Source organism: Cryptomeria japonica, chromosome 11, assembly GCF_030272615.1.
Source record: "Cryptomeria japonica chromosome 11, Sugi_1.0, whole genome shotgun sequence".
NCBI lineage: Eukaryota > Viridiplantae > Streptophyta > Pinopsida > Cupressales > Cupressaceae > Cryptomeria > Cryptomeria japonica.
In genome coordinates, this window is record NC_081415.1 from 40148864 (window position 1) to 40176390 (window position 27527).

At 40.0% G+C, this 27527-nt stretch overlaps 1 protein-coding gene across 3 annotated transcripts in view; it reads right to left on the bottom strand.

The window, feature by feature from the left end:
• The window catches only part of LOC131076800 (alpha-mannosidase), a 213039-nt gene that overhangs the window by 65806 nt on the left and 119706 nt on the right, over positions 1-27527 (bottom strand). For all 3 annotated transcript variants that reach the window (XM_058014134.2, XM_058014133.2, XM_058014132.2), the window contains exons 15-16: positions 21851-22067; positions 21518-21645 (exon numbers count right to left, since the gene is read on the bottom strand). In XM_058014134.2, the coding sequence (XP_057870117.2) occupies positions 21518-21645; positions 21851-22067 (345 nt within the window). The remainder of the gene's footprint in view (positions 1-21517; positions 21646-21850; positions 22068-27527) is intronic.

The following is a 27527-nucleotide window of genomic DNA, read 5'->3' on the forward strand; positions in this document are numbered from 1 at the left end:
GCGATTTTCCCTCAAGACAAGTTTTGGGCGAGAGAAAAACAAGTTTTACGTTTGAGGTGGGTGGAGGAAGACACAATCGATCCGTTGAAGATAATTTTCGAAGCTAGCAAAGGACGAATTGGCTTGTAATTGCAAAAGTGCTCCCGTCCCTCACTTAAGGACCGGAGCTTGAATTTCAAATTTGCACTGTTCTTGCAGGATCAAGACAATTTTATGATTTGAAGAGACCAAGGAAAACATGATTTATCCATTAAATATAATTTGGAAGGCTAACAAAGGACGGATAAGCTTGGATTTGCAAAATAGCTCCTGTCCCTCTCCAAGGGACCAAGGCGAAAAACTTAATATCCAGTCCTTCTCGCCAAGTTTGGATGAGTCCAAGTCAAGACACAGGGCGAAAATGCTTTAAAGTGCACTCATTTCAAAGATCGAATAAATTGAACTCGAAATTCTAAGTCAAAATGAGGTCTTGGACGTAAAAAACAAGAAGTGTGAGGTCCAAAAGGTATAATCGCTCCTGTCCCTCACCAAGGGACCAGAGCGATCTTGTTAATAGACATTATTTTCCATGCTTGGGCACCAAATATCCTTCAAATTACATTAAATGCCAATTTCGCTAGAACTCCAGGATATTTTAAAAATTAAATTGACATTTAATAAGTACGCATGGTATTTAATAATTAATTTTGAGCCTAAAAATCGAATTTTTTTTTAATTATAAAGGCATTTGAAATTAATTTTTATTAAATTAAAATTAAAAGATGAAGCGCTTGAGGTATTATTTTTATTCATTTTATCAAGTCGGCCTCTTCCTTTTTTAATTTTATTTATTTTTTGCCTTTACTTGCAAGGTCGGCCTCATGGGTAAGTGGAAGGTGAGCGCTCTATATATTGGAGGTGTTTTTTTTTCACAATTCAAATCATTCTCGCATTATCTCTCATGCGAACTTGAAGAGCAATTTGAGGAAGGCGAAATTCACCTTGAAGGCTATTGGAGAGGCGTATTTCTTGCTAGATTGGAGGATAAATTCCAGATGTTTTGAAGGTATTTGAAGGCGAATTTCCAGATTTTTGAAGAGGAAGGTGGAGTTCTTTTCCAAGCTAAAGGGGGCGCAAGTTGTTCAAGAGAAGGCTTTGATCTATGCTTTGCCTAGCGAAATCTATTTTTACATCATTTCTTAGAGTTAATTCTCAAGAAGAGGTATGGCAAAATCATCTTGACACCCTTATTCAAGGTTTGATTTTTTTTTTTTTTAGAAAAGTCTAAGTATTGCATGGTTAATTAGGAAATGATAACTCAAGATTTATCATGAAATTTCCTAATTAAAATCTTGAATCTTCCTTTTAAAGTTTAATTTTTAGATTTCAAGATATATTACTAATTTTGAAAAGTTGTGTAGGTATCAAGATGGCGACTCCCAAGCTCGAAGGATCTACAAGTCGAAAGGTTCTCCTCAAGGAAAATCAAGCCAGATCAAGGAAAATCAAGCCAGATCAAGGACGATCAAGCAAGGACAAGGGCGACCTCCTCCGGTCTAGCATCGACAAGGACGGTCTTCTTTGGACTAACGTCATCAAGGGCGACCTCTTCCAATCCAGCATTCCAAGGCGAGGTACATCATCGTCCTGCACATCAAAGACGAAAGAAGTTAGAGCAAGGGTTCGTTGAAGAAGCAAATAGTTCCAGATGAATTAATTAAAGCTAGCTTCTCAACAACATCAAGTTGAATATTTACCAAGTTACAAGTGTCAGACGAGGTGGCATCCTAGTCATCACTTCTCCAGTCAGTGTGGTCCACCTCAGCATGTCCAGATTCAATGTACCTAACTCATGGGAGGTGACATACCTACCCCAGCTATCCATTGGTGGAATTTTCTAGAGAGGACATGTGTCCAAGCAATACAATTTTATCATTGGTCAAGCATTAAATGTTATGTAATGGTTGTAACAAACCCTAATTAGGGTTTTCATTGTAAAATCTTGGCCATTGATCTCAAATCGATCTAAGCCATCGAATTGTATTGAGGTCACTATATAATCCCTGGCATTTCATTTTGTAAAGGCAATAGTTAGGAAGGAGTTGGAAAGCGGTTAGAAGACAAATAGAGAGTAGTTAGCTAGTTGATAGAATAGTAATTAGAGTAGAGTAGAGAGAGAAGGCAAAGATTGTTGCCAAGATGTTGTAAAAGACTTGTAACTTCATTGAAGAAATGGTGAAATTTATGGGTCGATTCGACAATTTGCATGGTCTTTATACTTCTCATATTTGATTTCATGTTATTAGATGAGTGGAAGAAATATGCTTGATTGATGGTGAAATTCGCATATCCATACTACTAGCAGTTTGTTGATTGCAGACTTGCCTTGTGTAGTCAACTGGAATCGTTCAGCTTAAGCTTAACTTCAATTGTCGCTTCTTCATTGATATGCATCAACCTGATGGTATCTATGCCTGCAGTGATGATTTGAACATCATAAAGCTTCCCTTCGAAGATCGCACTAGCCTTGTGGAGATGGTCCTGCGATGTCAAAACAAGACCTAGTTAGAGTTTCATCAAAGATCAATCATTGCTCCTACATTCTTAGTATTAGGATTAGATCCTCTCTTCACCCTCATCTTTTTTCCATTTTTCAAATCTAAGGCAGTAAGATCCTGTGTTCCAGCAATATTCAAAGGCAAATCAGAAGTTCAATCATCAAATGTAAGTCCCCTTGTGATTCCAGCAAATCACATCATACCACAAAGAGCTTATCCACACGTAGAGACCCTATATACAAGAACCTTGAAGTCATCCTGATTGATCCTTTTCCGAGATATCTTCAGCAATCAGAGGCTTTATTCAAGAGAGGATAAGGTACCCTTGGGTATTTTATTCTGTGTATGATTGTGTACAAAATACACGTCAACAGGTCCCCATCCTGATGGGGTGATGTGTGAAATGATCACAACACAACTATTTGAAAACCTTTGGCCAAGGTGGTTCTCATACTAAAAACATCAATCAATTCAATAGTCCAGATATAAACCCCAATCAGAGATCATACTAGTTAGGGGTATCCTATGGTGTATGACCGACTAGGGACCTATGTACGAATATACACCAGTGTCAGATGGCATGCGTTCAACTTTTCGTTACCTCCCTGCGAAGGGTCGGGCCAATCCAATTGGATATGGCACGGGGGACTAGTAAGTTCGTGGTTGGGCGAAAAATCGCCCTGATGATACTTTCCCTCCTCAATGGTCTATTTGTAAAGTTATGAAAGATCAGAATTTAGCATTTGGAAAATGTATCTTCTAAACCTCTCTATTCATTTAATTTGAAATGTTAAAGTTTTCATTTATAATTATTTTTGCCCATAGCATAGATCTGTGTTCAATTCAAGTTTTCAGTTTTAAGTTCAAGTTTCCTTTCAGTTAATTAATGTCAAAAAAAAATTACAAGTGTTTCCTTTCATTCTGCTTCAAGTTGAAAAAGTTGTAATTTAATTTGCATGGATTATTTGCTCGTTACACCTTGATTTAGATCATGCATCTAACAAAATAAGAATCGAAATTTAAGTTTAGTTAATGTCATGTGTAGAAAGAGTGGTCTTTGTTTATTCCCTCTAATGCAAATTCACAGCAAGTGCATGAAGAGTTGTCAAATCTCCTCTCCCTCATATCAAAATTGTGCCTAACTGGAGAAAGAGTGATTGGCAGTTCCATGCACATCTAGAAGAAATTTGTAAGATGAAACCCTTTTCTAGCACCAATTTTTTCACTCTTTCCCAAATATCCCACCCTGTTCTGCACTAAATCTGCCCTATTTTTCTGATTTTTCTCGTGTTGAGTGTCGTATGATTGTTTTCAGCTGGGGTTTGCATAGACAAATGCATATAAAAACAGCAAATAATATAGCATACAAAGCAAAGAAGGAACACACAATAAACTTCTTATTTCACCTCAAATGTCAATGAAGGTACAATGATATCAGATCTGATGTAGCTCTAATATAATTACAACAGCAAGATAATTCCTTCGATAATGTAATCTATATTGGTTCCGAGTGAAATACAAACATACCCAGATCATACGAATGATGTAGTAACACAATAGGATGCCACAGGATTAATTTGTCAAGGTAGAAGGTGTGCTTCAGCCGGAAGAGGTACGGCTGTAGCTGATAATTACAAATCAGCAATTAACAATTGGAAAGAAGTTGGGAAATCTCTCACACAAATCTGCAATATTGATTATGCCTTCAAACCCTAGGTGTGCTTAGACTGAAATGATGATTTACTCTTCAACATTCACAAATACCAATCACCCATATGCAGAAATAACTTAAAAAATTATTTCCCAGCTGATATAAACCTGGAACCTTCACCAAATGATTCCAAGATTCCCCAAACCAGTCGCTCCTATGCAGAAAATTATTATAAAATGTTTTGATCACCAAATTATCAAAATATCTCAAAATAAGGGTCTAAAACCATAACATCCAAATATTCAAGCTTAAACCAACAACAAAACCCTCATCAAATATATCAAAATGATTGTCATAATGCTGTCATGAAACCCTCTTGAGTGAATCTTCAATATCTCACAAAATCTCTAATACCCAACTTGGAATTTTGCTTGCAAATCTCTTCCAAGTTGCTCCAAACCCTAGCAGTTGTAAGCCTGCAAAATAAAATACCATTTTCAGCTCCTTCTCAATGCCAAATACCTGCAATAAGCTCAAGTATAATCTCTGAATAAGACTATCCACTAAGTGCTCTTGGGTGATCTTCCACACCTACAAACATTGTTCTCTTTGAGGGATTTTGTCCTCAAAATGCTATGGCTTCCACCAACCAGCAAACCCTTGTTTCAGCTCTTCTCATAGAATGTGTAATCAAGAATGACTCTCAAATGAGCTTTTATACTTCCCCAAAAACCCACACACCTCCTAGCCTTTTTAATCATTTAATTTATTAACTTTTGATGTCATTAAATTCCCCAAACTTGGCACCCACTTTTGGCTTATTAATCATTACTTTATGAAATGACTTTTTAAATAATCATTTTGACCTGCTTATAACATCATACCATAAAGTCACTTAATATAGTTTAATATTATTAAAGTCGATGCTTGATAAGACTTTAATGAATTAAATTAAATCATTAAACCTTGATAAATGCCAAATACCAATTCATGAAGCCAATCCTACAAACTTTCCAGATGTAACTGTTGTCATTTTATGACACCCTTGGTCCATCAGTGAGAACCGATCAGAGATATGTTCCATGGACCAGCGCTGCCCAGTTGATCAAGGAGAAAAGCAATCGAATTATGAAGTGTGAAGTGTTGTCTTGTCAGAAGCAAGTTCCTAAGTCTTCCCAACTTCGATGACCCAGGTCTCTGAAGTTACCCCGGAACTCCGGAACCCCCAGGTTCCCAAGTTCCTTGTTCTTCTACCCCGGAACTCCTGAACCCCCAGGTTCCCAAGTTCCTTGTCCTTCTACCCCGGAACTCCGGAACCCCCAGGTTCCCAAGTTCCTTGTCCTTCTACCCCAGAAATCCGGAACCCCCAGGTTCCCAAGTTCCTTGTTCTTCTACCCCGGAACTCTAGAACCCCCAGGTTCCCAAGTTCCTTATCCAACTACGGTGACCCCGGTCCCCGAAGTTCCCCAACTATGGAACCCCGAGGTTCCGAAGTTCCCTTCCTTGCCTTTCCCAGAACCCCGGAGCCTCGAGGTTCCCTCTTCCCTCTTCCTTCTTCTCCCCGGAACTCTAGAACCCCGAGGTTCCGAAGTTCCTTCCCCATTTGCCTTCTCTCTCTAGTTCCTCCAGAACTCCGGAACCCCGAGGTTCCGAAGTTCTTCCCTTGTCTTCCTCACTTCGGGAGTCCGAACTTCCGAAGTCTCTGGGTTTCCTTCCGACTGACGACACTTCCGGATGGCATGATTGACGCTCAAAGCTTTAAATGCTCCAACAGTTTTGGTGACTTATGCATTTTTTTTTGTGGAGCCACAAGGGTGCATTTAATGTTTTTGGCAGGATTTCCATCAAGGGAGGTACGGGGCCATGCTTGGTGACTTATGTCATGCCTGACTTTGGAAGGTTATTCAATCCACCTTCTCAGGATTACCCTTTGTAGTTATGGCTAGGTTGCTTGCATGTACAAGTCAAGTGCATACACTTCCCTACACTTCCAGACTGACATGCAAGGGTCATGATCACCATTGTAACCCATTTTTTTTTATATAAGGCTGTTAAGCCTCATTGTAAAGGGTTCTCTTCCTGCTGCCTTGAGCTTTCTTATGCTCTTCTCTTCTCTTGAAGACTTGTAAATTTTTGAATTTCTACAACTGTAAGATTGGCTTTTGGCCTTATGCTTAATTGAAAATCACCATTCTTGCCTCTTTTCAACTTATGTATGCTTTCTTACCTCCATAATAGGTGTATGTCTTGTGGTTTTTTCTCTTCATATATGCTGTGTTAACTGGTTTTTCTGAGTGTGACTTGTGGGAATCCTTCTCCCCTCTTGGCATTCAATGAATTATAACCTTCATATATGCAGTGGGGTCACTCATACAACTGAAAAGTTGTGCACCTTTAGGGTGTTTCAGTTAATTACTTGTGTCATTTCGGTAGGGAGAGAAACAATCTCTTCTTGGTGCATCACCTTCTTTTATTTCAAGCAATTCCCTCTTCCTTTTGCCTCTACAAGTTGTTAGGATAGGCTTAGTAGTAAGTTTTGAAGTGTTGAGTTGGTTCAATACCTGCACCTAGAATGAGAAGGAAGCCGACCTTCTCCGGAGATTCAACCCCCTTGCGCAAGGTCCCACACTTCAGGGTTGTTTCCATGTTTCACAAGGTTGCTGAGTTGATAGCTTAGCAAGGGTGCAAGCTTTTGTGATAACACTTTTTGTCACGCCCGGTGGGACTTATTCAATTACATGCTAAGGATTTAGTGCCATTCTTAGTGTTTTGGGCTTTAGAGGCAGTCATCTCTCAAGCACTTGGCGACTCTGCTCAAGGACCAGTTCGTGCTCACACAAAGTTCATAACTCTGGGACCCCGGAACCACCAGGTTCCCAAGTCATCATAACTCTGCTTACTCCGGAACCCCCAGGTTCCGAAGTCAGTGAAGCCATCTTACTCCGGAACCCCGGAACCCCCAGGTTCCGAGGTGCTTGGCCCAAAAGCCCGAAACTCCCAGGTTTCGAACTCCCGAACTTCCGACTCCGGACATCCGAGCTCCCGAGGTGCTGAAGTGGTCACACTTCGCAACGCTGGACCTCCGAGCTCCCGAGGGCGGTTGCAAATTTCATGCCCAAAATTCATACAAGGGCATCTTCTAAGGGTAGTTTGGCTCTAGAAGGAGGAGAGGTAGACCTTCATTATCACCAGTCAGAGGTGACGAGGTTGTAAACACTCCATCTCCCAGGTCTCGTTCTACTCCTCCATTTACAAGACCTTTTCTATCAAGGGCTCCTACCACTCATATCAATAGACCATTGTTTCACATGGCAAGAAATCAAGTCTTTGTTACCTTCAATGGGGGGAGTCCCCTTGTTTTGACTCAATGGAATGACATACCAGTGGCTGCATTAAAGAGTATACCATACTTCACTGGCGAAACAGCTACTACACCCATTGAGCACATTCAAAACATTGCAAACATCTGCTCTGTCCATAACGTCACTCAGGATGATGTTGCTGTTAGACTCTTGGCCACATCTTTGAAAGGCAAAGCCTTGCAGTGGTATAGAGGGTTGTCGTCTAGCTCCATCCACAATTGGGATGAATTGGGGGAGAAATTGTGCAACCATTTTGAAGACAAAAGTGATCACCTATCACTTGTGGAGCAGTTAACTACGATCAAGAGGGCACCCCACGAGTTCATGGGAGACTTCAACTTCATATTCCATAAGACATGGAATAGGATTCCTACTCTAGTGAAGCCATCCGCAAATCATGCCTTCTTGTATTATCTTAGAGCTCTCAACAGCGATATAGCTGTCATGGTACAATCGATGGGTGGAGCCTCTCTACCGAGTGCATATGACATAGCCATAAGAGCAGAAAATTGTTTGATTCAAGCTAGGAAGATAGCTCCAAGGCCTCTGATGCCTCTCTTCCCAGAAGCTCCTACTCAACAACCAACCTTGGCTCCTATTCCCATGGCACCTGCAAGTCAACCATCCACACCATCTACGTCCTCTAATGAGCTCCATGAGGTCAAGGCTCTATTACAAAACTTTGGCAATGAATTGGTGGCACTAAAAAGACAGCAAACTCAGTATAACAGACCTTACCAAACACAAGGTCAGAATTATTAGCAAAACAAGACACCCTTTCAAGGGCAAAACCAATGGAGCAATGCCAAGCCTTTGAATAGTGTGAACCCCACAAATGCAAGCAACTCAAAGGCGATAGTTCCAATGCAAAATAACCTTGCCCAAGAGCAAGATTGGTGTCAACCATGTAATCAGCCACACAACCAAGGTGTATGCCAAAATGGAGGGTTTGCCCAAACCTTAGTGGTGCAAGATGAGCCGACCACTTATGGCCAGCAATATGACCCAAATCAGCCTAGTGTTGGCACTCAGGCTCACTTACAAGGGGATTCTACCTTTGTCAATTGGCAGGAGGCAGAATTCTATGGTTTGAACCAAACAAATGGTGAGTCCATGTTGCAGTATGCGAGGTCAAAGAAGAGAGCCATGGAGGCTACCTCACCTTCAACATCAGTTCAAGCTCCAACACCCAATGTAGCTGTCCATGATACAAGCCAAAGTACCATGCAAGGGAACAAGAGGCGGAAAGAGGTCCAAGTCGTCCAAAGAGAAAAAGTTGACCTTGTAGCCTCAAAGGGGCCTCTAAAGTCAATTGGTGTTCCTTTCAACATAGTTGATCAGATGAAGAAGGCCAACCTCAACGTCACTATGTGGGAGGCCCTTTCAATCCCATCCCAAAGGAATTTGCTTAAAGAGGCATTAAAGGATGTCAATCAGTCAGGTGGTGAGGCACCAATCAGCGAAAAGGCAGCCTCCACCAACTTGGTGCAGCCCAAGGAGGAAGAAGATTCAAGCAAGATCAGCAAGCCTCCCCCTTTCTATCTCTCCATAATCATAGGAGATAACTTGCTTCACAACTGCATGATAGATTCAGGAGCTAGTAACTCAGTCATGCCTAAGAAGGTAGCTGATCTTCTTGGCATAGAATATGAACCCGTGACCAAAGGGGTGGTCCAATTAGATGGCACTTCTATTAAGACAGTAGGGGTGGTAAAAAATTTGAAATTAACATTGCATGCATGCCCTGGTTGCACTGTCTTGCAAGACGTATCCATCATCGACATCCTTGCCTTCTTCACCATCTGCCTGTCTAGAGACTTCACAGCCAAGATAGGTGGGTACCTGTCTTCCGACTGGTCCCATATGCTATTTCGAACAAGGTATGGTACCAAGGTCACCATAAGGGTAGAGCCCATTGCCCAAAACCACATTGAGCCCTACACCCCTAGCCCTATAAACATGAATTGCACTTTGCATGAAGAGGGGGAGGAGTGTGCTATCCGTGAGCCTGCTAATCTCTTGCAAGAGGTTCCTAATTGCTTGCTGGACGAATGGGCCAATGCTTTTCAATTTGATCCATTAGCTGAGACTGAAGAGACTGGGCTTGGCACCTATTGTATCCATGAAGAGGATACTCCTATCCCTAACCTCATCAAGACGCAAGGAAATTCAGAGGGGTTATGGAACATGTTTTTTGATGGTTCAAGAAACAAGAATGGTGCAGGCGTCGGGGTAATGCTTGTTTCTCCTAAGCAGGAGAAATATTTCTTCTCTTTTAGGCTTTCCCAAATGAATAGTCAAGATCAATCTAAGATCAACGGTCGAGATTAAGACAACCTAACCCTAATTAGGGTTTTGTTGTGACCATTTCACACATCGCCCCATCGCAAATGGGGACCCCCTCTTTTTGCTTGTTTTCGCTCGTTTTCGCTTTCGTTTTTAGGGTTTTGTTAGTTTGTTAGTTGTCTGGATTTAGGGCTAAGCCTTAGGGTTTTAAATTTTGCCTTTTCAAGCCAAAATCCAGTCGTTTTTGAGAGCTTTTGAGCTTCCTTTTCTAGAATGCAAATTTTGAATGCAATGAATTCGCCAAAATGGTCTAATTTTCAATTGGAATGTTCATGCAGAGCTTAAATTTGTCTAAGTGTTGGCCGTCAATATGAATTTTTGTCCGATTGAATATTTTGACCAAATTTTGACTTTTTTTGAATTTTGATCCTGGGCATTGGAATTGATTTGTTTTCGCCTCGTGAAGTGTTAAAATGTGAAAAATCTTGTTATTTTGGCCTGTAGGAGCAAAATCGCTCCTGTCCCTCAGTGAAGGACGGGAGCTCATTTTCAAATATCTCATCATCCTTGCAGAGTCCAGACAAATTTTACGTTTGAAGTGATGGAGAGCGACAAGATCTTTCCATTGAATATAAATTGAAGATTTTCGTGAGCACAGAAATGCCTCTAGGAGGAAAATCGCTCCTGTCCCTCAGTGAAGGACCGGAGCTACAATTCAAATTTCGCCTTGTCCTTGCAAGATTTTGAAAACTTAATGATTTGAGGACGTCCAAGGGCAGATACTTTGCCAAATGAATATAATTTGAGATGCAAAAACGAAGGAGAATGACCTATATTGACCAAATCGCTCCTATCCCTCTCCAAGGGACCAGGGCGAGGTACCTTGTAGCTCTCGTCCCTCTCCCAGGGACCAGAGCGATTTCCTTCATTTTGCAAAATCCAGACAAGGGTCAAGGCAAGTTTACGTTCAAAAGCAAGGGAAAACATGAGATGAACGCATTGAATATAATTTGAAGATTTTTGGGACGTCCATAACAGTGTTAAATGCCTAGTTCGCTCCTGTCCCTCAGGAAGGGACCAGAGCGATTTTTGATATAATTGCTTTTCTTGCAAGGTCGCAGATGATGTCAGGGCATGGATGAATGGAGTAGAGCATGACAAATCCATTGAATATAAATTTGGAAGGTGACAAAGTGAAATGAAGGCCACAAGAGCAAGTTCGCTCCTGTCCCTCTCCAAGGGACCAGGGCGATACAATGGTTGTATTGCTTCTTGTTCAAGTTTAAACCGATCCAAGTCAAGACGAAGGGTGGCGAAGACATTTTAGGGCATTTCCATCAAAGCGCAAGGTTGTAAAGGTCATCACATGGAAGGAATGTGCACTCTAAGACCCAGATCGCTCCTGTCCCTCTCCAAGGGACCAGAGCGATATTTCCATTAAGGCATCGATTTCAAAGGACAAGCAAATATTAAGCTACCAAGAGGACTTAAAGGACGTCATTTCACGCAATGAAGATAATTGCAAGTTGGTAAAAACAAGAACAAGCTCGCAATGATGAACTTCGCTCCTGTCCCTCAGGAAGGGACCAGAGCGATATTGGATATATTTGATCAATTCATGCAAGATTTACAAAGGACAAGATTTCGCAAGGTCTTAGAGGGTCCACGGAAAGGTAGAAAGGTGATGCATGAAGATTTCAAACGTTAAATAATCACCAAAATGGACCTAGGGACCATATCGCTCCTGTCCCTCTCCAAGGGACCAGGGCGATTTGCTTTGGATTCCTTGTTTTGTTTCAAGTTCAAGCTAAGTCAAGGCGTCCTAAGATTGCATATGGTCCAAGGCATCGTTTGAAGATAATTCGCAAGGGTTTGAACGTCCAAACATCGCCAAATAATTTAAAAGTCTCCCATCGCTCTTGTCCTTTGGACAAGGACCAAGGCGATACTATTAAAAACACGCATATTCCTTCACGATCATGGTTTAGGCGAGGATAAGCAAGGTAAGGGACATCGTTGGGAAGACGTTGCAAAGGAGATCGAAGTTTAAAAGTCGCCAAGATCAAGGAGAAATAATGGATCGCTCCTGTCCCTCTCCAAGGGACAAGGGCGATGATCCCTTTAATGCGTCCAAACACATAATGAAGACAAATAGAATAAGCGCAAAAGACACGAGCATAGGTGTTATTCGCCTTACAATGATATTTCGAAGGTCAAAGATACAAGATGAACATGAAGACATGGAGATCGCTCCTGTCCCTCTCCAAGGGACAAGGGCGATGTTAGGCAAAACACATGATATTCTTTGAAAATCACGTTAAGGCAAGGACGCACAAGACCAGGGCGATAATGGTCATGAGATGCACTTGCTCGCACAAGAAAGAGATTCAAATTCGAAGGACCACCAGATGATCGATTTGGAACGTGGAAATGAAGGAGTTGAACGTTGAAAATGCAAGAATCAAGACCAAAATCATGGATCGCTCTTGTCCCTCTCCAAGGGACCAGAACGATGAGGTACGTCCCTTTATTTTCATATTTTTGGCGCCAAATTAAACAATTCAAATTTCCTTAAATGCTAAATCAATTTAAAAATTTGAAAATCATTTTTATTTAGCATTTAATATGGCGTTAAACATTTATTAATTATTTTTTGCCTTATTTAAAAATCAAAATTCTCATTTAAAAAACGCAAGGCATTAATAATTAATTATTTAATTAATAAAAAAAATCAATTTGAGCGCTCAAATAGGCAAGTCGGCCTTGTTATTCTATTGCAAATCATTTAAAAAACGGTTTTATTTTTATCAAGTCGGCCTAAGGGGTGAAGGATGAACGCGCTATATAAGGGGGGTAAAAACTATCATTTCTACATCATTATTTTACCTCTCTACATGCGAATTAAGGAGGACGAAGGAAAGTGTTAAGTGTGTTCAAAGATAGTGCGAATATTATCCAAAGGTGGCGCTTCGATCCAAAGGGTGGCGCTTTATCCAAACCAAAGGTGATGCGAAGTATATCATCAAGTATAGAGTGCGAATTGCATTGAAGACCAAGGGTGGTGCGAATTTGAAGACCACACCAAGTGCGAATTTGAAGATACAAGGAGGCGAATTTGCTAAGGACTTGGAGATTTGTTTGAGCGATTTGTCAAGGACAAATTTGAAGATCATTTAAGACCACGCCAAAGGCGATACTTGAAGATCACATTGGAATCCAAAGGTGGCGAAGCCGATTTTGAGGAGACCACATTGAAGACTATTTTACTCCTCCAATTTTGCCCAGGCAAATTTCCTTTTTGCATTTTAGAGTTAGCTCTCTATCAAGGTATGACGATTTATTATTATTGCTTTATTCATTCATCGTCATATTTCAAATTTTGAATTTTTGAATTTTGAATCTCTTGGCTCAATCGTTGTATTTTAGGAAATGATAACTCTAGAGACTTATCATGAGGTTTCCTAATATTTATCTCTCTTATTTACGTTATTTATTGCAAAATCTATTTCTTATAATGGAATGTTGTGTAGGTATGGCGACCCCAAAGGCGGGAGCATCCACCAGTCGCTCGGCTCTCATGAAAGAAGATCAGAAGACCGAAGAAGTGGAGACCAAGATCGTGTCAAAGTGGAGCAACATTGGAGATACAAACTTGGGGAACTTTAGCACGAAGAAGTTCCGGGAGGTCCCTTACATCGGCAAGCCATCACCTGTCGCCCGGAGAATAATAGAGAGTGGCATCATTAAGGCGGCCGGTTTTCCTCCAGCTATTCAGTGCCACGAATTGATGCTCGAGTGTGCCCGTCATTACAATCCACAGTCCAGGACAATTGTGTCCAACGAGGGAAACACTTTGGCGTACCTTTCAGAGGAAGCCATAAGTGAGGCCTTCCATCTTCCAGAGCATAGGGACATGATATACAAGAGCATTGAAGGAGCCAGATCAGTGTACGATGATGATCCAGATGCTTGCCTAAGCATAATCAACAAGAACTGGTTACTCAAGAGTCGTCCCCGTCTGAGCAAAGTACCGAACACACCACACAGGATTGATTTCCAAGAGGAGTACAGAGATTTGATTACTATGCTCAACAGAGTTACAGGAGCACCCCATGCCTTCTATTTTGAGAAATGGATGTTTTACTTCATCCAGGTGATTGTTCAAGGAAAGGGTACAATACATTGGGCTAGGATAATTAGCCATTGCTTAGACGTACAGTTGAGAAGACTCAGGGCTACTAAGTCCTTCCACATGAGTTCATACGTCATCTATGCCTTAATCAGGAGCGTTGAGTACGCAGGACTACCTCACAGAGGAGTGATTGGAAGAGGACCCGGCGAGGTCAGAGTTTGTGAATCCTATACCTACTTGCATCATCCACCAGGGAAGAACTACAAGTTAATCAAGGATACTTTCACGATGAACATCAACAGGACGTTGCAAGGAGGGATTCACAACAGATTATCTCAGGATGCCCAGGAGTTCATCAAGAGGTACGGTGCTTGGTTCATTCAGTTTCCCAAGTTCACTTACATTAGAGTGCATGGATGTCCTTTACCTCCATACATGTTGCCGAGGTACCCGACAGACAGAATTGTGTTACTTGAAGTAACAAGGCAGTTGGCAGCATATGTGAAGGCATTCAGACACAGACATCAGAATGGAGTTCAGGTACCTATTATTTTGGGTAATTCAGTTGAGGTATGTCCTAATGTCTTAGCCATGGATGACGCAGAGAAGGAGTTAGCCTTGTATCCTTTTTCATCTTTTGCTTGGAGGAATAGTTTTGATCCACATGGACATTTAGAGGAGACGGTCGGTAGAAGATTTAGACATGAGTACCAAATTGAAGATTTTATGATGAATCTCCTAGATGATCTCGAAGTGAAACGAAAGATACATTCTAGATTGCCTTTGGATTTCATCAGGAAATGTAAGATTTACAGAGTGGCCGACCAAGCTCAGGACAACGGCAGGCACATTCAATCTTCATATGATAGAGAAAGTAAAACAATTAGTTTGAATTGGAATGAGCCCGAGGCCGTGGATTTAGATGATTTGATGGCACCAGTCTTGTCTTGTACTCGCAGATGGGTAGACGTTCAGCATCAGAAGTTGAGAGAACAAGGCATAGCTATGTCTTTTACTTTGGAAGAAAAACCAGTTGAAGGTGGAGCCAGTGTTAGTGAAGGCAATCCTAATCCTAGGAATTCAGGTGAAGGTAACCTTCGATGTGCCAGTGAGGGCAATCTCCATTCGAGGGGTTCGAAGAGAAAAGAAAGATCAGAAAAGAAAGAGTCTTCCAAGAAAAAGCAAGGTGCCAACAAAGATCAAACACCAGGTACTTCTTCCAGACCAGAGGATAGAACAATTCGAGTGGAAGAGTCCATGGAATCGATGGTACAGAATGATAGACAGGAGGAAGGACAGGCACAGCATGTTTCATCCGATGGATCTCTCCAAGACTATGATTTAGATAATGATAATGAAGTAACATCTCCTCCCAGACAAGAAGAAATAGTACATAAAGAAATTCAAGTTCAAGAGACAAGATCAAATATCCCAGATTGGTTGAAGGAAAGATTGACTAAGGTGATCGTAATTGAGGACGAGGACAGTGCAATTGATTTAGAGAGCCTCGTGGGACGTTCACATATGACAACAGAGAAGAAGAAGGCTACAAAGATGTCCAAGATGATTCGAGATGAGACTGGATCTAGAAAACTGCAGATAGCTACACCGGCAGCAGACAAATATGAGGGTGAGATCCTAGCAGAAGACTATCATATACAGACTATTGAGTTAGGACCATCCACAGCAGAGCAGACTTTAGATGATGCCACCGACACATTTGAGGCATTGAAGGACAAGCTTAGAGAAGAAGTAGAAAAGAATAGAAAGCTTGAGAGAGAGGTCGGTGCATGGAGGACATATTTCAGTCACATCAATGAACCTTTGGGACGTCAGGATCCAGTTAGATCACCATTGCAGGCATTGCCCCTTCAATCAATCAATGAAGCAGAAAGGTTCAGGAACCTGGTCCAGCGTACATGTGGTTGGATGGATAGATCTCACACGGTGGCCATTGAGTTTGTTACAAGGATGTCGAAGATCACCCATCAGGCTATCCAAGTTCTTGAGATTATTCACAGATTGATGGCAACAGTAGCTGCATTTGCCCATACCAAGGACGTTGTCATCCCTGTCTTGAAGGTTATAAGACACACATCCAGAAGAATTTTAGCGCAGGAGAGGATCTTAGAAGGTGATTCTCACAGTTTGTTTCAGTGGTCAACCTTACTCCATATAAAGAGTGTTCTCTTCGAGGACATCAGTGTTAGATGTGGTCAAGTTGAGGAGGTGATCAATCCGATCCAGGACAGAGTATTTGAGGTACTTCGTACCATTCTTGGCAGAAGGATCGAGGTCGAGACAGATGTGGATTTACAAGAATTTGAGGATAGAATCAAGATCATCTTTCGCAAGGACGCAGATGTTACAGATGAGCAGTATGATCAGATGTATGCCACCATGCTCCTGATTGATAGAACAAAGGAACTTGAACCTACTTGGGACACAGCTCTTCTAGATGCATTTGATCAGGTTATCCACTTAGAAGAGAGTATCAAGAATCTTCCCGAGATTCCAAGCACAGAAATCGAAGGAATCGTGACAAAATTCATTGCATATGCTAAGAAAGAGAATTGGAAAGGGAATAAGATTCTAGATGAAAGGTTGTTACAGATGACATGACATCTTATTTCTCATTGGTTGATACCTCCTAGATTTTTGTGTCGAATTTAATATTTGGCTATGTATTTAATGTTGTTCAGTAAAAAGGAGGTCATTTGTAACAAACCCTAATTAGGGTTTAGGTGTCATGATCTTGTCCATTGATTTACTTTCAATCTGGACCTTTCATTGTAACTGGGGATGCTATTTATACCCCCATTTTTCATTTCATTTGGTAATAGTATGATAATAGTTAAGAGTCGAATAGTCAGATAAGAGTGAAATAGAGAGATTAGAGTTAGAAGCAATTTTTATTTTGTAGCAAGATTGAGTCTTGAAGAGAGAAATTCAAGCAATTGTTGTATATGATGACTTGGAAATCAATAAAATATTGAAGTTATGGTGTTTTGTTGCAAATTTCTTAAGTTATCTTCATGGTTGTTGGATGTACTTAAATCACGCTCAATCAAAGTAGTTTGTTAATTTGAAAGACTAAGTGTGAGATTTGATATTTGGTGGGATTCGCAATCCAAACCACTAGCTTCTTGCTGATTGTAGGAACGCCTTGCGTGGTCGACTGGAGAACACTTTGAGTCCTTAATCTTCGATTATCATTGTGTCTTGGATATGTACCTTCGTAGTAGTGTCCTTGGTCTTTGATGCATTGAATACCATTATATTACCTTAGAAGATCGCACTAATTTCAATTGAGTTGTTACCTTATGGCAAAATTGAAGTTAGTTGAGTCTTGCCAAATCTCATTCACGCTAAGTCATTCATAGGGTTAGGCTAGATTAGACTTCCTTAAACCCTGTCCTTTTGCCATTTTTTGAAAGTTCCTTTTTAGATTAGTAAAATCTTCGAGCCTTTGAATCCGTAAGACGCCTTGGAGGAAACAGCAAATCACATCATACCACTAAAAAGCTTGTCCACACGTGGAGACCCCACTAAAAGAACCTTGGAGTCCATCTAACTGATCCTTTTCGCAGATCTTCAGCAGTTAGAGACTATTTTCTCAAGAGAGGATAAGATGCCTGTCGGTATTTTATTCTGTGTATGATTGTGTAGAAAATACACGTCAACAGGTTTCCCAAAATAAAACTAATATCCAATGCATGCAAGACAAGTGGCACAAGGTGCTATCTTTTAGGATTGCACCCCCTTCTCCTGTTGAGGCAGAATGTTCAATGAACTTGGACACAATTTGATCAACCTCTTCCATCGTGACATGTGGCAACACACTGACTCTGAATTCTAGTCCTTCCAAATCATTTGCAAATACAGCAAATGTTATTTCCCAGTCTAATTCCTATTTGTGGAAAGCATCTCTGATGGACAAGAGGTTTGATGCCATAGACAAATTCTACTTCAGGACTGGTCCAGTGGAGAAGATTTCTTGTGTCTTGACCTTTAGATTTTCTGACTTCATATCCTTCTCTCAGATGGTTTCTTTCTCAAGCACTTCTGCAACTACAAGGTAAACTGTGTCTTGAATTTCTTTATCTGCTTCTCTACTCTGTCAGCATCTACATTCACTTTCTCGAAGACCTCGCAACCAATGTCCAATGCCAACTACTAAAATTATATGTCGCTCCTACTTCAATTATACTTCCATCAATTAATTATTGCTTTGACATTCCTTTCAACATTCTAAGGCAAGGAATGATTCTTTCTTGAATGTCCTAAAGATAAGCTCATGCTTCTACCATGCTTGCAATCCTGGAGAGTGGAGAGGAGGTTTGTCCATATGTCAATGCTAACCTTTCCACAAATGTGGTTGCCTCTTTACCTATGCTTTCTATCCATGCCTTGGTCTCTCTAGCTATCACTGCTTCTTCCTCAAAACTTATGACTGCTTCTTGTGAATTCAAGAGTGGAGGAGCTTCTGGATTTTCTTGATCAAGCGGCTTAGTCAAATGCTGAATATAATCCCTTAGACACTCAACTTCTCTCTTATATTCCTTCTTCTTTCCTACTTCCTTGTCCAGTCTTGCCTTCATGGAAGCAACTGAGTTATCCAAATCTTCAGCTTCCTGCTTCTTGGTAGTTGGTCCCAAATTGAGTGTAGTGATTTCATATCCATGAGAAGCAATATCTCCTTTTGCCTTATCTACCTTTGATATAGAAATCTGTACTGTGCGACAGCCGGCTTCATCTCTCTAGATGGTGGAAAACCTTCTAGCTGGCTTCTTTGTAGCAACTTATTCTAATCTTGCCAAGAAATCTGCCATATCATCCTCTTCTTGAACTTCTATTTCTTGTGTGTTTTCTTTCAATCTCTCCTCCAACCAATCAAGAACAGTGGGTTTCTCAATGCCTTCCACTTCCTGATTGCCTTCTTCACATGCGATACCTCGAAGGGCGAAAATCATGCCTTCTTGAAATTCTCCTTCCTCAACATTCATTTCATTGTCTGACTCCAATACTTCTGTGCCGGTAGGGGACGGAGGTTGCTCATCTTATTGATGGATTGGCTCTTCATTTTCTCCATGGACTGGGGAAGGAATTTCCATCTCTACCACTGACTTATCAATAGCTAATGTATCGATTATGTTTGTTGATGCGGCAGAACGAGATGGTTCTAACCTTTGTTTCTTCTGAGCAAGTCCTTCATTCACAACTGCCTTTGAGATGCCTCTGCATTTGAAGAACATTCTTTTGCCTCACCCATCAAGTCATAAGTCAAGGTTATATTTCTCCGTCTTAATCTATGACTCTACTGATCAACCCACCACCTGGAATATTTCATAACTAGCTGCATCAAGGTGGTCAAATCTACATGCTCTAATTCTAACCATTTGATAGGAGGAAGAGGTGCATGCTCATCAAAGTTAGGCTGAGTATACTCTGTATTATCTTCCAACTGATCTAGAACAAGGAAATGTTCAATTGTTTTGATCAAGCTTACTGGCAGTCTGGACCATAGTCTTTCCATATGTCAAATTCATCCATTTGCCCAAAAAACATCTATGTCCACTCTATGTCTAAATCTTTCTCCATTCACTGATCCAATATTGTCGAGATGGTCATAACTAGCTCTAGATCAGTAGAATGTAAAGATATACCACTGCATTTCTAGCCTGGCACTTTCAGCTGCCTGTGTTGTCAGACAAGACTCCTCCATATTTCCAATAAAGAATGGAAAGGATATTGCTGCCTTCTACTTTATTCTTGTGAAGCTTTGAAATGTTTTTACTTGTCTAAGAACTTCAAGTACGACCATTCTGTTGGTTGGATAGATAGGAAGTCGGTAAGGACAACCATCAAAACCTTGAACTCTTATTTATGTAAATTTTGGAAACTGGATAAATCATGATCCATACTTGTTGATTAAACTTTTGGCTTCTGAAGATAGCCTCTGGTGAGTTCCTCCTTGTAATGTCCTTGTGATGTACATCAGGAATGCATCATTGACTTGCTTGAAATGGCTTCTTTCCTTGAGTTGTAGTTGAGGATAACAGTCATAAGACTTGAATTCATTTTCTCCATTGCCAACTAGGCCTCTGCAGATCAATTCAGAATATCTAAAATTTCTGGCCAATGGGTAGATAATGTAGGAGCTCATGTAGAATGACTTTGTCTTTCCAAATTTATCAACTGTTCATGAAGATTGTTGCTGAGTATGCAAGACCAATTGAACATCTTGACTCCCGAGGTAATTTTATCTATGAAGTAGTACATCCATGTCTCAAATGGCACACCCTGAGGGCTGGTCATTACTCTATTCAGCAGTAGGATGATATCACCATATTCTTTTTTGAAGTATGGGCGCAACAAATTCTTTGGCACTTTCCCTTGGAGTCTTTTCTTTTTCAACCATGACTTGTTAATATTTGTCGCACAGAGTTCAGACTAGCTATCATAGATCCTTTTGGTATCTTCTTTGGTCTTGTAGGAGGTTTTATTGTAGATTGGAATTCCAAATGTCTCTTGAGTGGCTAACTCCGAAAGATTAGCTAAAACCCTTCCATCAGGTGCAATAATCTCTTTTGATTGTGCGTTGTAGTGTATAGCACATTCAACTATCAGCTCAGCACATTCCTTAGTTGGAGGAAATCCAACTGATTGGACGATGCCATTTCTCATCATCCGGCAAGTAATGGGTGTCGGCAGGTGTCCATCATGCCCATACATTCTCTTTTTGAATTCTTCTAAGTCCACATGTCCAAGGTCAATGTTTGTGACATTCTTCCATTTGGATTTGATCTTGGATTCCGGTTGAACTCCTTAACTAGCAAACTTCATTGGTGCTTTTCTGGAAGGTGCTCCTTTGGAGGTCATTGACCTGTATAACACACAAAAATTCAATATTATTTTCAAGACAACTTGGTGATTTTAATTCTAATTTTCAGACGCTTTTACTTGAAAATTTCACTTTCAGCTTGTCAAAAAGCTAAATTTCTGCGAAAAAGCAGACTGAAAGTGAAGAATTTGGTCTAAAAATTGATGAATTTTGACAGAATAATAGAAGAATTCAGTCAATTTCACATTTTAGATCTTTGAAATTATTCTTTGTGACTGAAATTCACCTTCAATTCTGAAAATAATGTCTTAAAATCAAAAAAAGCACTTTATTCTTGTGTTTCAACACTTAGAAAAAATTTACTCCTTCACAATTCCTCTTCAAAAATCAATTTTCACCAAAATCTGAGAGAGAAAGCCAATGATGCTGATACACTACAAGGCATGGTAAATAGAAATGTTAAATAGCATATGATTCGCTTCAAACAGAAAATGCACTAACAAGAAATAAAAGGTAATTATTTGGACTCTTGCACTGACATTCATGAATGTTAACAAGGATTTGCAGTATAACTATAGTCTTATACTTTATTATGTGTATAAATTGAATTTAAGTACCATCACAGGTTTACTTTTTCCATCCGATGTAAATGATTTATAAAGTGCAGTTCATTCAGTTGGGACAAGGCAAAATCTAATTACATACATTATTATGATGATTTCTGATCTCCTTCAGCAGCCCTGTAGACTTCGAGAATGCAAGCTGAATCCTTGTTGAATCCACAATTATTTCTCCATTGATATGTCCTGGCTTCATTGACAGAGTTCCTGCAGCTAATTTCCGAACAAGCACCCATGAATATAAAATGAATGCAATACTCCATATTTAAATACATGAATAAGAAGAAACGCATCCAAATTTTGTAAGAGGTTAATAACCTCTGCAGTGCGTCTGTTCAGAATGAAGCAAATAAAACACAAAATATATAAGGAAAATAATGCCATAAATATATTTCAAATAATAATATTTATCTCTTACCAGAAGCTCCATTCTTTGCAGCTTTTAGGAAATAGACAGAATAACCAAGAGGAGGAACTGAAGCTTCAAAATATAAATTAAACAAGGGCCCAGCTTGAACTGACATGTCCTGTGTGTAGAAATTGCGTACTCTTCTGGTTGCTGGATCAACTGGCACAATCTGAGTCTGAATTTTGTTTCCAATGGAATCCAATACTTCCAAAGTTGTATTTGTTACCTGCAGCCAGAAATCAATGTTAAAAATTGCATGTTGATGTCACAAACTAATTATCTTGTTATAATCAGTGCTTTAACTACGGTGATAAGTATTGGCTTTTTGGAGTCCACTCAACATCTTGCACACTCAGATACTATATATAGAAACTATGTGCTTAGCATAAAATACTTTCCAAAATCTTATCAGGATGCCAATGTTCTCCCATTTTCGTTAATTTTCTTTGCATTCCCAAGTTCCAAGTTCCATCACAGAGTAAAAGATAAAAGAAATAAATATGACAGCCGGTGTGGTTTCTAAATAAACACAAAAGGAGCTCAGATCACCTTCTTGCAAGGAAGGTAAGAGATGGATATCAATAAAAACTCAAAAGGGTCAATGTTCCAATAACTTTTAAAATACCACAAAATTTGAGATTGAATATTATGTGTAAGGTACGGTTACATGCCAGCAGCATAGAATTTCTTATAATTGTGGTCTAACATTCAAGAATATTTAAGGAAAGTTGATTGGGATTTCATTGTTGGCCTCTATTTGTTACAAAAGCTAAGCTACAATAAAAGATAATTCTGAAAGTAAGAAAACAATCTATTTCCTCAGTTTACAACTTGCTCATTTCAAATTTTATAATGTTGAACTTTGCATATTGTTTCTTCAGCACAAATGTGTGATTGGCACATTTTTCCCCTTTCAAAGTCCTTTCCAGTTTCATATTTCTTCATATAAGAGGTATTTGGTCGCTCTGAAGGTATTTCTTGTAGACTGTTTGCTCCCTTCTTGTCTTAAGTGACATCTGACATGAATCATAAACAAGGTTATTCTTGTTGTATATTTTCTTCAAATCATATTTTTTTTGGAGGATACTAGCATGCAACCAAGAAGTTGTCCACCTTGTCCAATTTGAGAATCGACTATGTAAGATAAGCTAGATAATTGACAAGGGATATCCACAATTGTTAGGCGTCAAATTTACATCTAGGAAGGTACCTGTTAACATAGATAATCCCTATATTACGTGCATGTCAATTCACTCAATTTTACCTAAATTTATGTTACTGCTATATTAAGCTGGTGCGCTGGGTCCACTTAAGTCACAATCACCCTAGACCATATTTCTTGAGCAACACTATTTAACTTATACCTTATGGTCTTTGCTGACTACAACACAATATATCAGGGTACCTTTTGTCTACACTTTGGGACATGCGTGAGAGGAGACTTCAGCATCAGGAGCAAATTTATTGGAGTATCTTGCAAGTGAAGAAGAATTATTGACAAGCTAGCAAAGAGTACTTGACTTGTCACTATATGAGTGATTGCAAAAGAGTGCATAGAGAAACTACAGGAAAGATTGCAAGCCCACTTTCCTAAAGCAAACAAAACTAAGAAACTTTATGATCAGGGTAACGCAACCCCAATGATATAATGAAAAACCTTTTGAGCAAAAATGAGTAACTAGTAGCCAAACATATGAAGGTTCTTGGCTCCAAAAATTGCCAGTAATCTTGATAAGGATGACCATTAATTGGTGTACAGACATCCCAATTAAAGTAACCAAATTAAACATCTGAGATAAATTTAAGAAATTCCAAATTCAGTCCAATTTTTGGACAATAATTGTTAATTTTAGGATCAGACTGATAAATATAGATAGCAATAACAGATAATCAAAACAATGAATACAAGGAACATCAAAAATACCCTGGGAAAACCTCCCTCTTGGAGGTAAAAAAACCCAGCTATAATCTCAGATCTTATTATGCAATAATCAGTTGATGTCCTTACAATCTGTAATGTCCCCACTTCAAAATAGAATTTAATAATAAATGATAATAATAAAATTAAAAAATTAAAAATTAAATTAAAATATAAAATAATATAATTAAATATGATTAATTAAAAATTAATTAAGTTAATGAAAAGTCAAAAGACATGAAAGGAAAAGTTGTGACTCCCGCAACAATGAGATATAAAAAGGATAAGAGAACCTCATTTGAGAGGGAGGATAAATTGGAAATGAGAAGTGCAGATCTGATTTAAATAATAAGTGCAGATCTGATTACAAAAGGCTGTTGCCCTTTCAAAGGGTAGAAATAATGAAGAGTTGCACTCTTTCAAAGGGTGCTAATGGTGAAAGGGTATTTCTCTTGCCAAAGGGCATACATGATGAAGAGGTGTGACCTCTCCCTCAAGTTGAGAGATATAAAGGTAAGGAATCAAAAGCATCTAGTGACATCACCATTGATCAGATCAGATCAGAATTGTTATCAAGTTACAGGCAGTAACATCCTTGTTCTTGGTGGTATGCATGGGGATGTGCTTAATATGTATGCTTACTATATGAAGCTTGATAAAGCTGTTATGCAGAATCTAGTAATAATATTGTTATAAACTGCAATATGTATGACAATCATACTTAATATCATATATATTCATAATACATTAGAAGTTATTGTACTTATAGTCTAATTCATGTTATTATTGTCAGCATTTAAGAAGATGAGGATGAGATGTTCCAAAGAGGGGCAGTCTAAATCCAAGCAATAGGTTAAGTCCCAAGATAGGGTGGGGATCAGCGACCCATAAGCCTTGAGGGTATAGACCCAAGATAGGTAAGGGCTTGGATCTGTAAACTTTGAGGGAAGCTATTGTAGTTGGTCTCTAAATGCTTTGGTAACTGTTGTGCGTTGCACACACTCCCTGTCGCCGACAGGGTCCCCCTCCCTTCCTTTTTTGGGCCTTTCCGTCTTCGCCCTGTTTAGTTTCGCACAAAGCCTCTCGCGTCCTTTCGAGCAAGCCCGCGTTCAATCCATGAGACAGCGTTGTTAGCAAAAGAGGCCAGTGATTCCATTAGGCTAGTCTAGCCCTCCGGCATGAATTCCAAGAGATTGTTCAAACTTGTGAAGTTGCCTTTAATAGGCGTGTGATGGTGAAGCATCCGAGGTCCGCCGAGTGAAGGACAGCGCATCTAAAGGTTGCATGAGGACCCAAAGTTCCCGTTTTTCGCGTGAGAGCGATCAGATAGATTACATGAGGTTTTGTTTTTACGGAGTTTACAAGATTTGAATGAATGACGATTTTCGCCAGCTGGAGAAAAAGGAGCGAATTTCTTTGCAAAATGCCAAGGTTGACAAACTCACCCAAGTGCCCAAGCTCGCACTTCTAGAGGAAAAAGTTAAAAATCGCCAAAATGCCCAGGAAGGGCGAATTTCGGACTTTCGGGCCAAAATGAGTAAATTGCAAAAAGTTGACAAAATCGCCTTAAGGTCCGAAATTTGCTAAAAGTTGACAAAACTGGCTTAAGGTCCGAAATTGCAAAAAGTTGACAAAATCGCATTAAGGGCCGAATTTCGGACCCCTTAAGAGAAATGTCAAAAAGTTCAAAAAAGTTGACAAAAGTGCCTTAAGGTCCGAAAAGTTCGAAAAATTCACAAAAGTGCCTTAAGGTCCGAAAAGTAAAAAGTGAACAAAACTCCTAAAAACGCTGAAATTCGAACCTTAAGGCCGAAATGCAAGGAAAAGAAGGTTGGCAAAAACAGCAAAGGGTCCAAAGTTTGCAAAAGCCTCGTGAGTGCCGAAAATCGCGAAAGAAGGGAGTATTGTCGGAGAGTAAAGTTAGGAAGTTTTAAAGTTTGCAAAATCGTCAAAAACGCCGAACTTAGGCGACAAGCCAAAAGGTGCGAAAAGTTCATTAGTTTTCAAAACCTCTCCAAGGTCTGAAATTCGCCATAGAGCCCAAAGTCGCAACGCGTAGGGCAAATATAAGGAATTCGAAATTGGTAAAATCCCCCATTTCTCTGAAGATCACAGCGCAGAAAGTGTAATAGGTGATAAAACGCGAAAGCACGCGAAGTTCGCGATTTAGGAGATGGAGATGTGACGTTTAAAAGTCTACAAAAACCCCCCATACCACCGAAGTTCGCATGAGAGAGGATCGCGTAGGGTTTAAAAGGTGGAGCCAATTTTGCACGATTTGCATCCAAAGTAAAAAGAAAAACGCTGACACAAACCCTTCCAGATATTCAGGTTTAAATTGCCATTTCGTCCAAGGTGAAAATCACTTAGTCTAAAACTTAAAATTGCAAATTCTTTTCAAACAACAGCCGCAAAAATTTGAATTAGAAGTTAACCGTTGGAATTCAAAATTGCAGACCCTCCCATTCAAAATTTGCAGAACTATCCATCCGTTCTTGCACAGCAAATCGGGCAGTTTCTCACCGTCCATTTTCACCAGCTAAATGCGCTTCGTCTCTCTCTCGATCATCTGAAACATTTACAAATTGCATGGATGTCTGTGCGAAAATTGATTAAAATGCTTAAATCTTAAAAAATTTGCATCTTTTTTCCGATTGTAAAGCATCATGCAAAGCAGTTGAAATCAGAACTTACTCCTAAGGATCAGCTAGAAAATGCATTTCCAAACTTAGGGAAGTTTCTCCAGCTCTGTCCATTTTGAAAACTAATCCCGAAAATGCTTAAATACAAATTCGCAATCAAAAGATTCATAAATATTTTGCTTTAAATCAATCAAGCTCTCAGCTAGCAATATCACGCTGTTTCCAATCCAAATTTTGAATTAATCCTTGAATGCTGGCATATTCTCTATCTAACCCGCCTTACTTCTTTTATATTGCCTCGTAATCCGTGTCCAACTGTGCAGGATAAATGCCTAAATCAACGATAGAATCATTAAAGACGCCCGCTATAGCCGAGACATCGCGAGCATCCCAATCAAATATCCCACGCAAAGTTGAAAGGATGAAATACTAGTATCAAAGAGGGGGATTGAGGGAGTCAAAAATTCAGAGTGTCTGGGACAATATTGGTGATACTGACCTAGGCCATATCGATATCCAAGATTTCAGGAGCCGAGTCTTCTCCCCTAATGCCTACGACAGGCCTAGGCAGATGATGGAAAGTGGCATCGCCCAAGCTGCGGGATTTCCTCCAGCAGTACAAAAATATGACTTGGTGCTAGAGGTTGCCCGACATTATCAGCCAGGTTCCAGGCTGGTGCTCCTCGAAAACATGACCCTCGCTAACTTCACTCCTGCGGCCATTGGCGATGCATTCGACATTCCCTTCCCAAACAACCCCACGGCCACGACGAAGCACAAGGGGCGTATGATATGAATCCTGCCAGATGCAGAACCTTGATCAACAAAGAGTGGTACAAGGAGAGAAGACCTCCAAGCGTCAGAATTGGGAAAAAGACCCCAAGAAGTGACTTTCACAATGAGCATGGGGATATGGTCACATTGCTCAGCAGGGTTATGGGACTTCCTAAATCCAACTAGTTTGAAGAGTGGATGTTTTATTTCACAAAACAAGTCTTCGCTGGGAAGTCTAAGTTTGACTGGGCCCAAATTATAAGCGACAACATCCACACTCAGCTAATTGAACTCGAGACAAAGAAGTACTTCACGATGACCTCCTATTTGGTCTACATGTTCGCCAAGAACC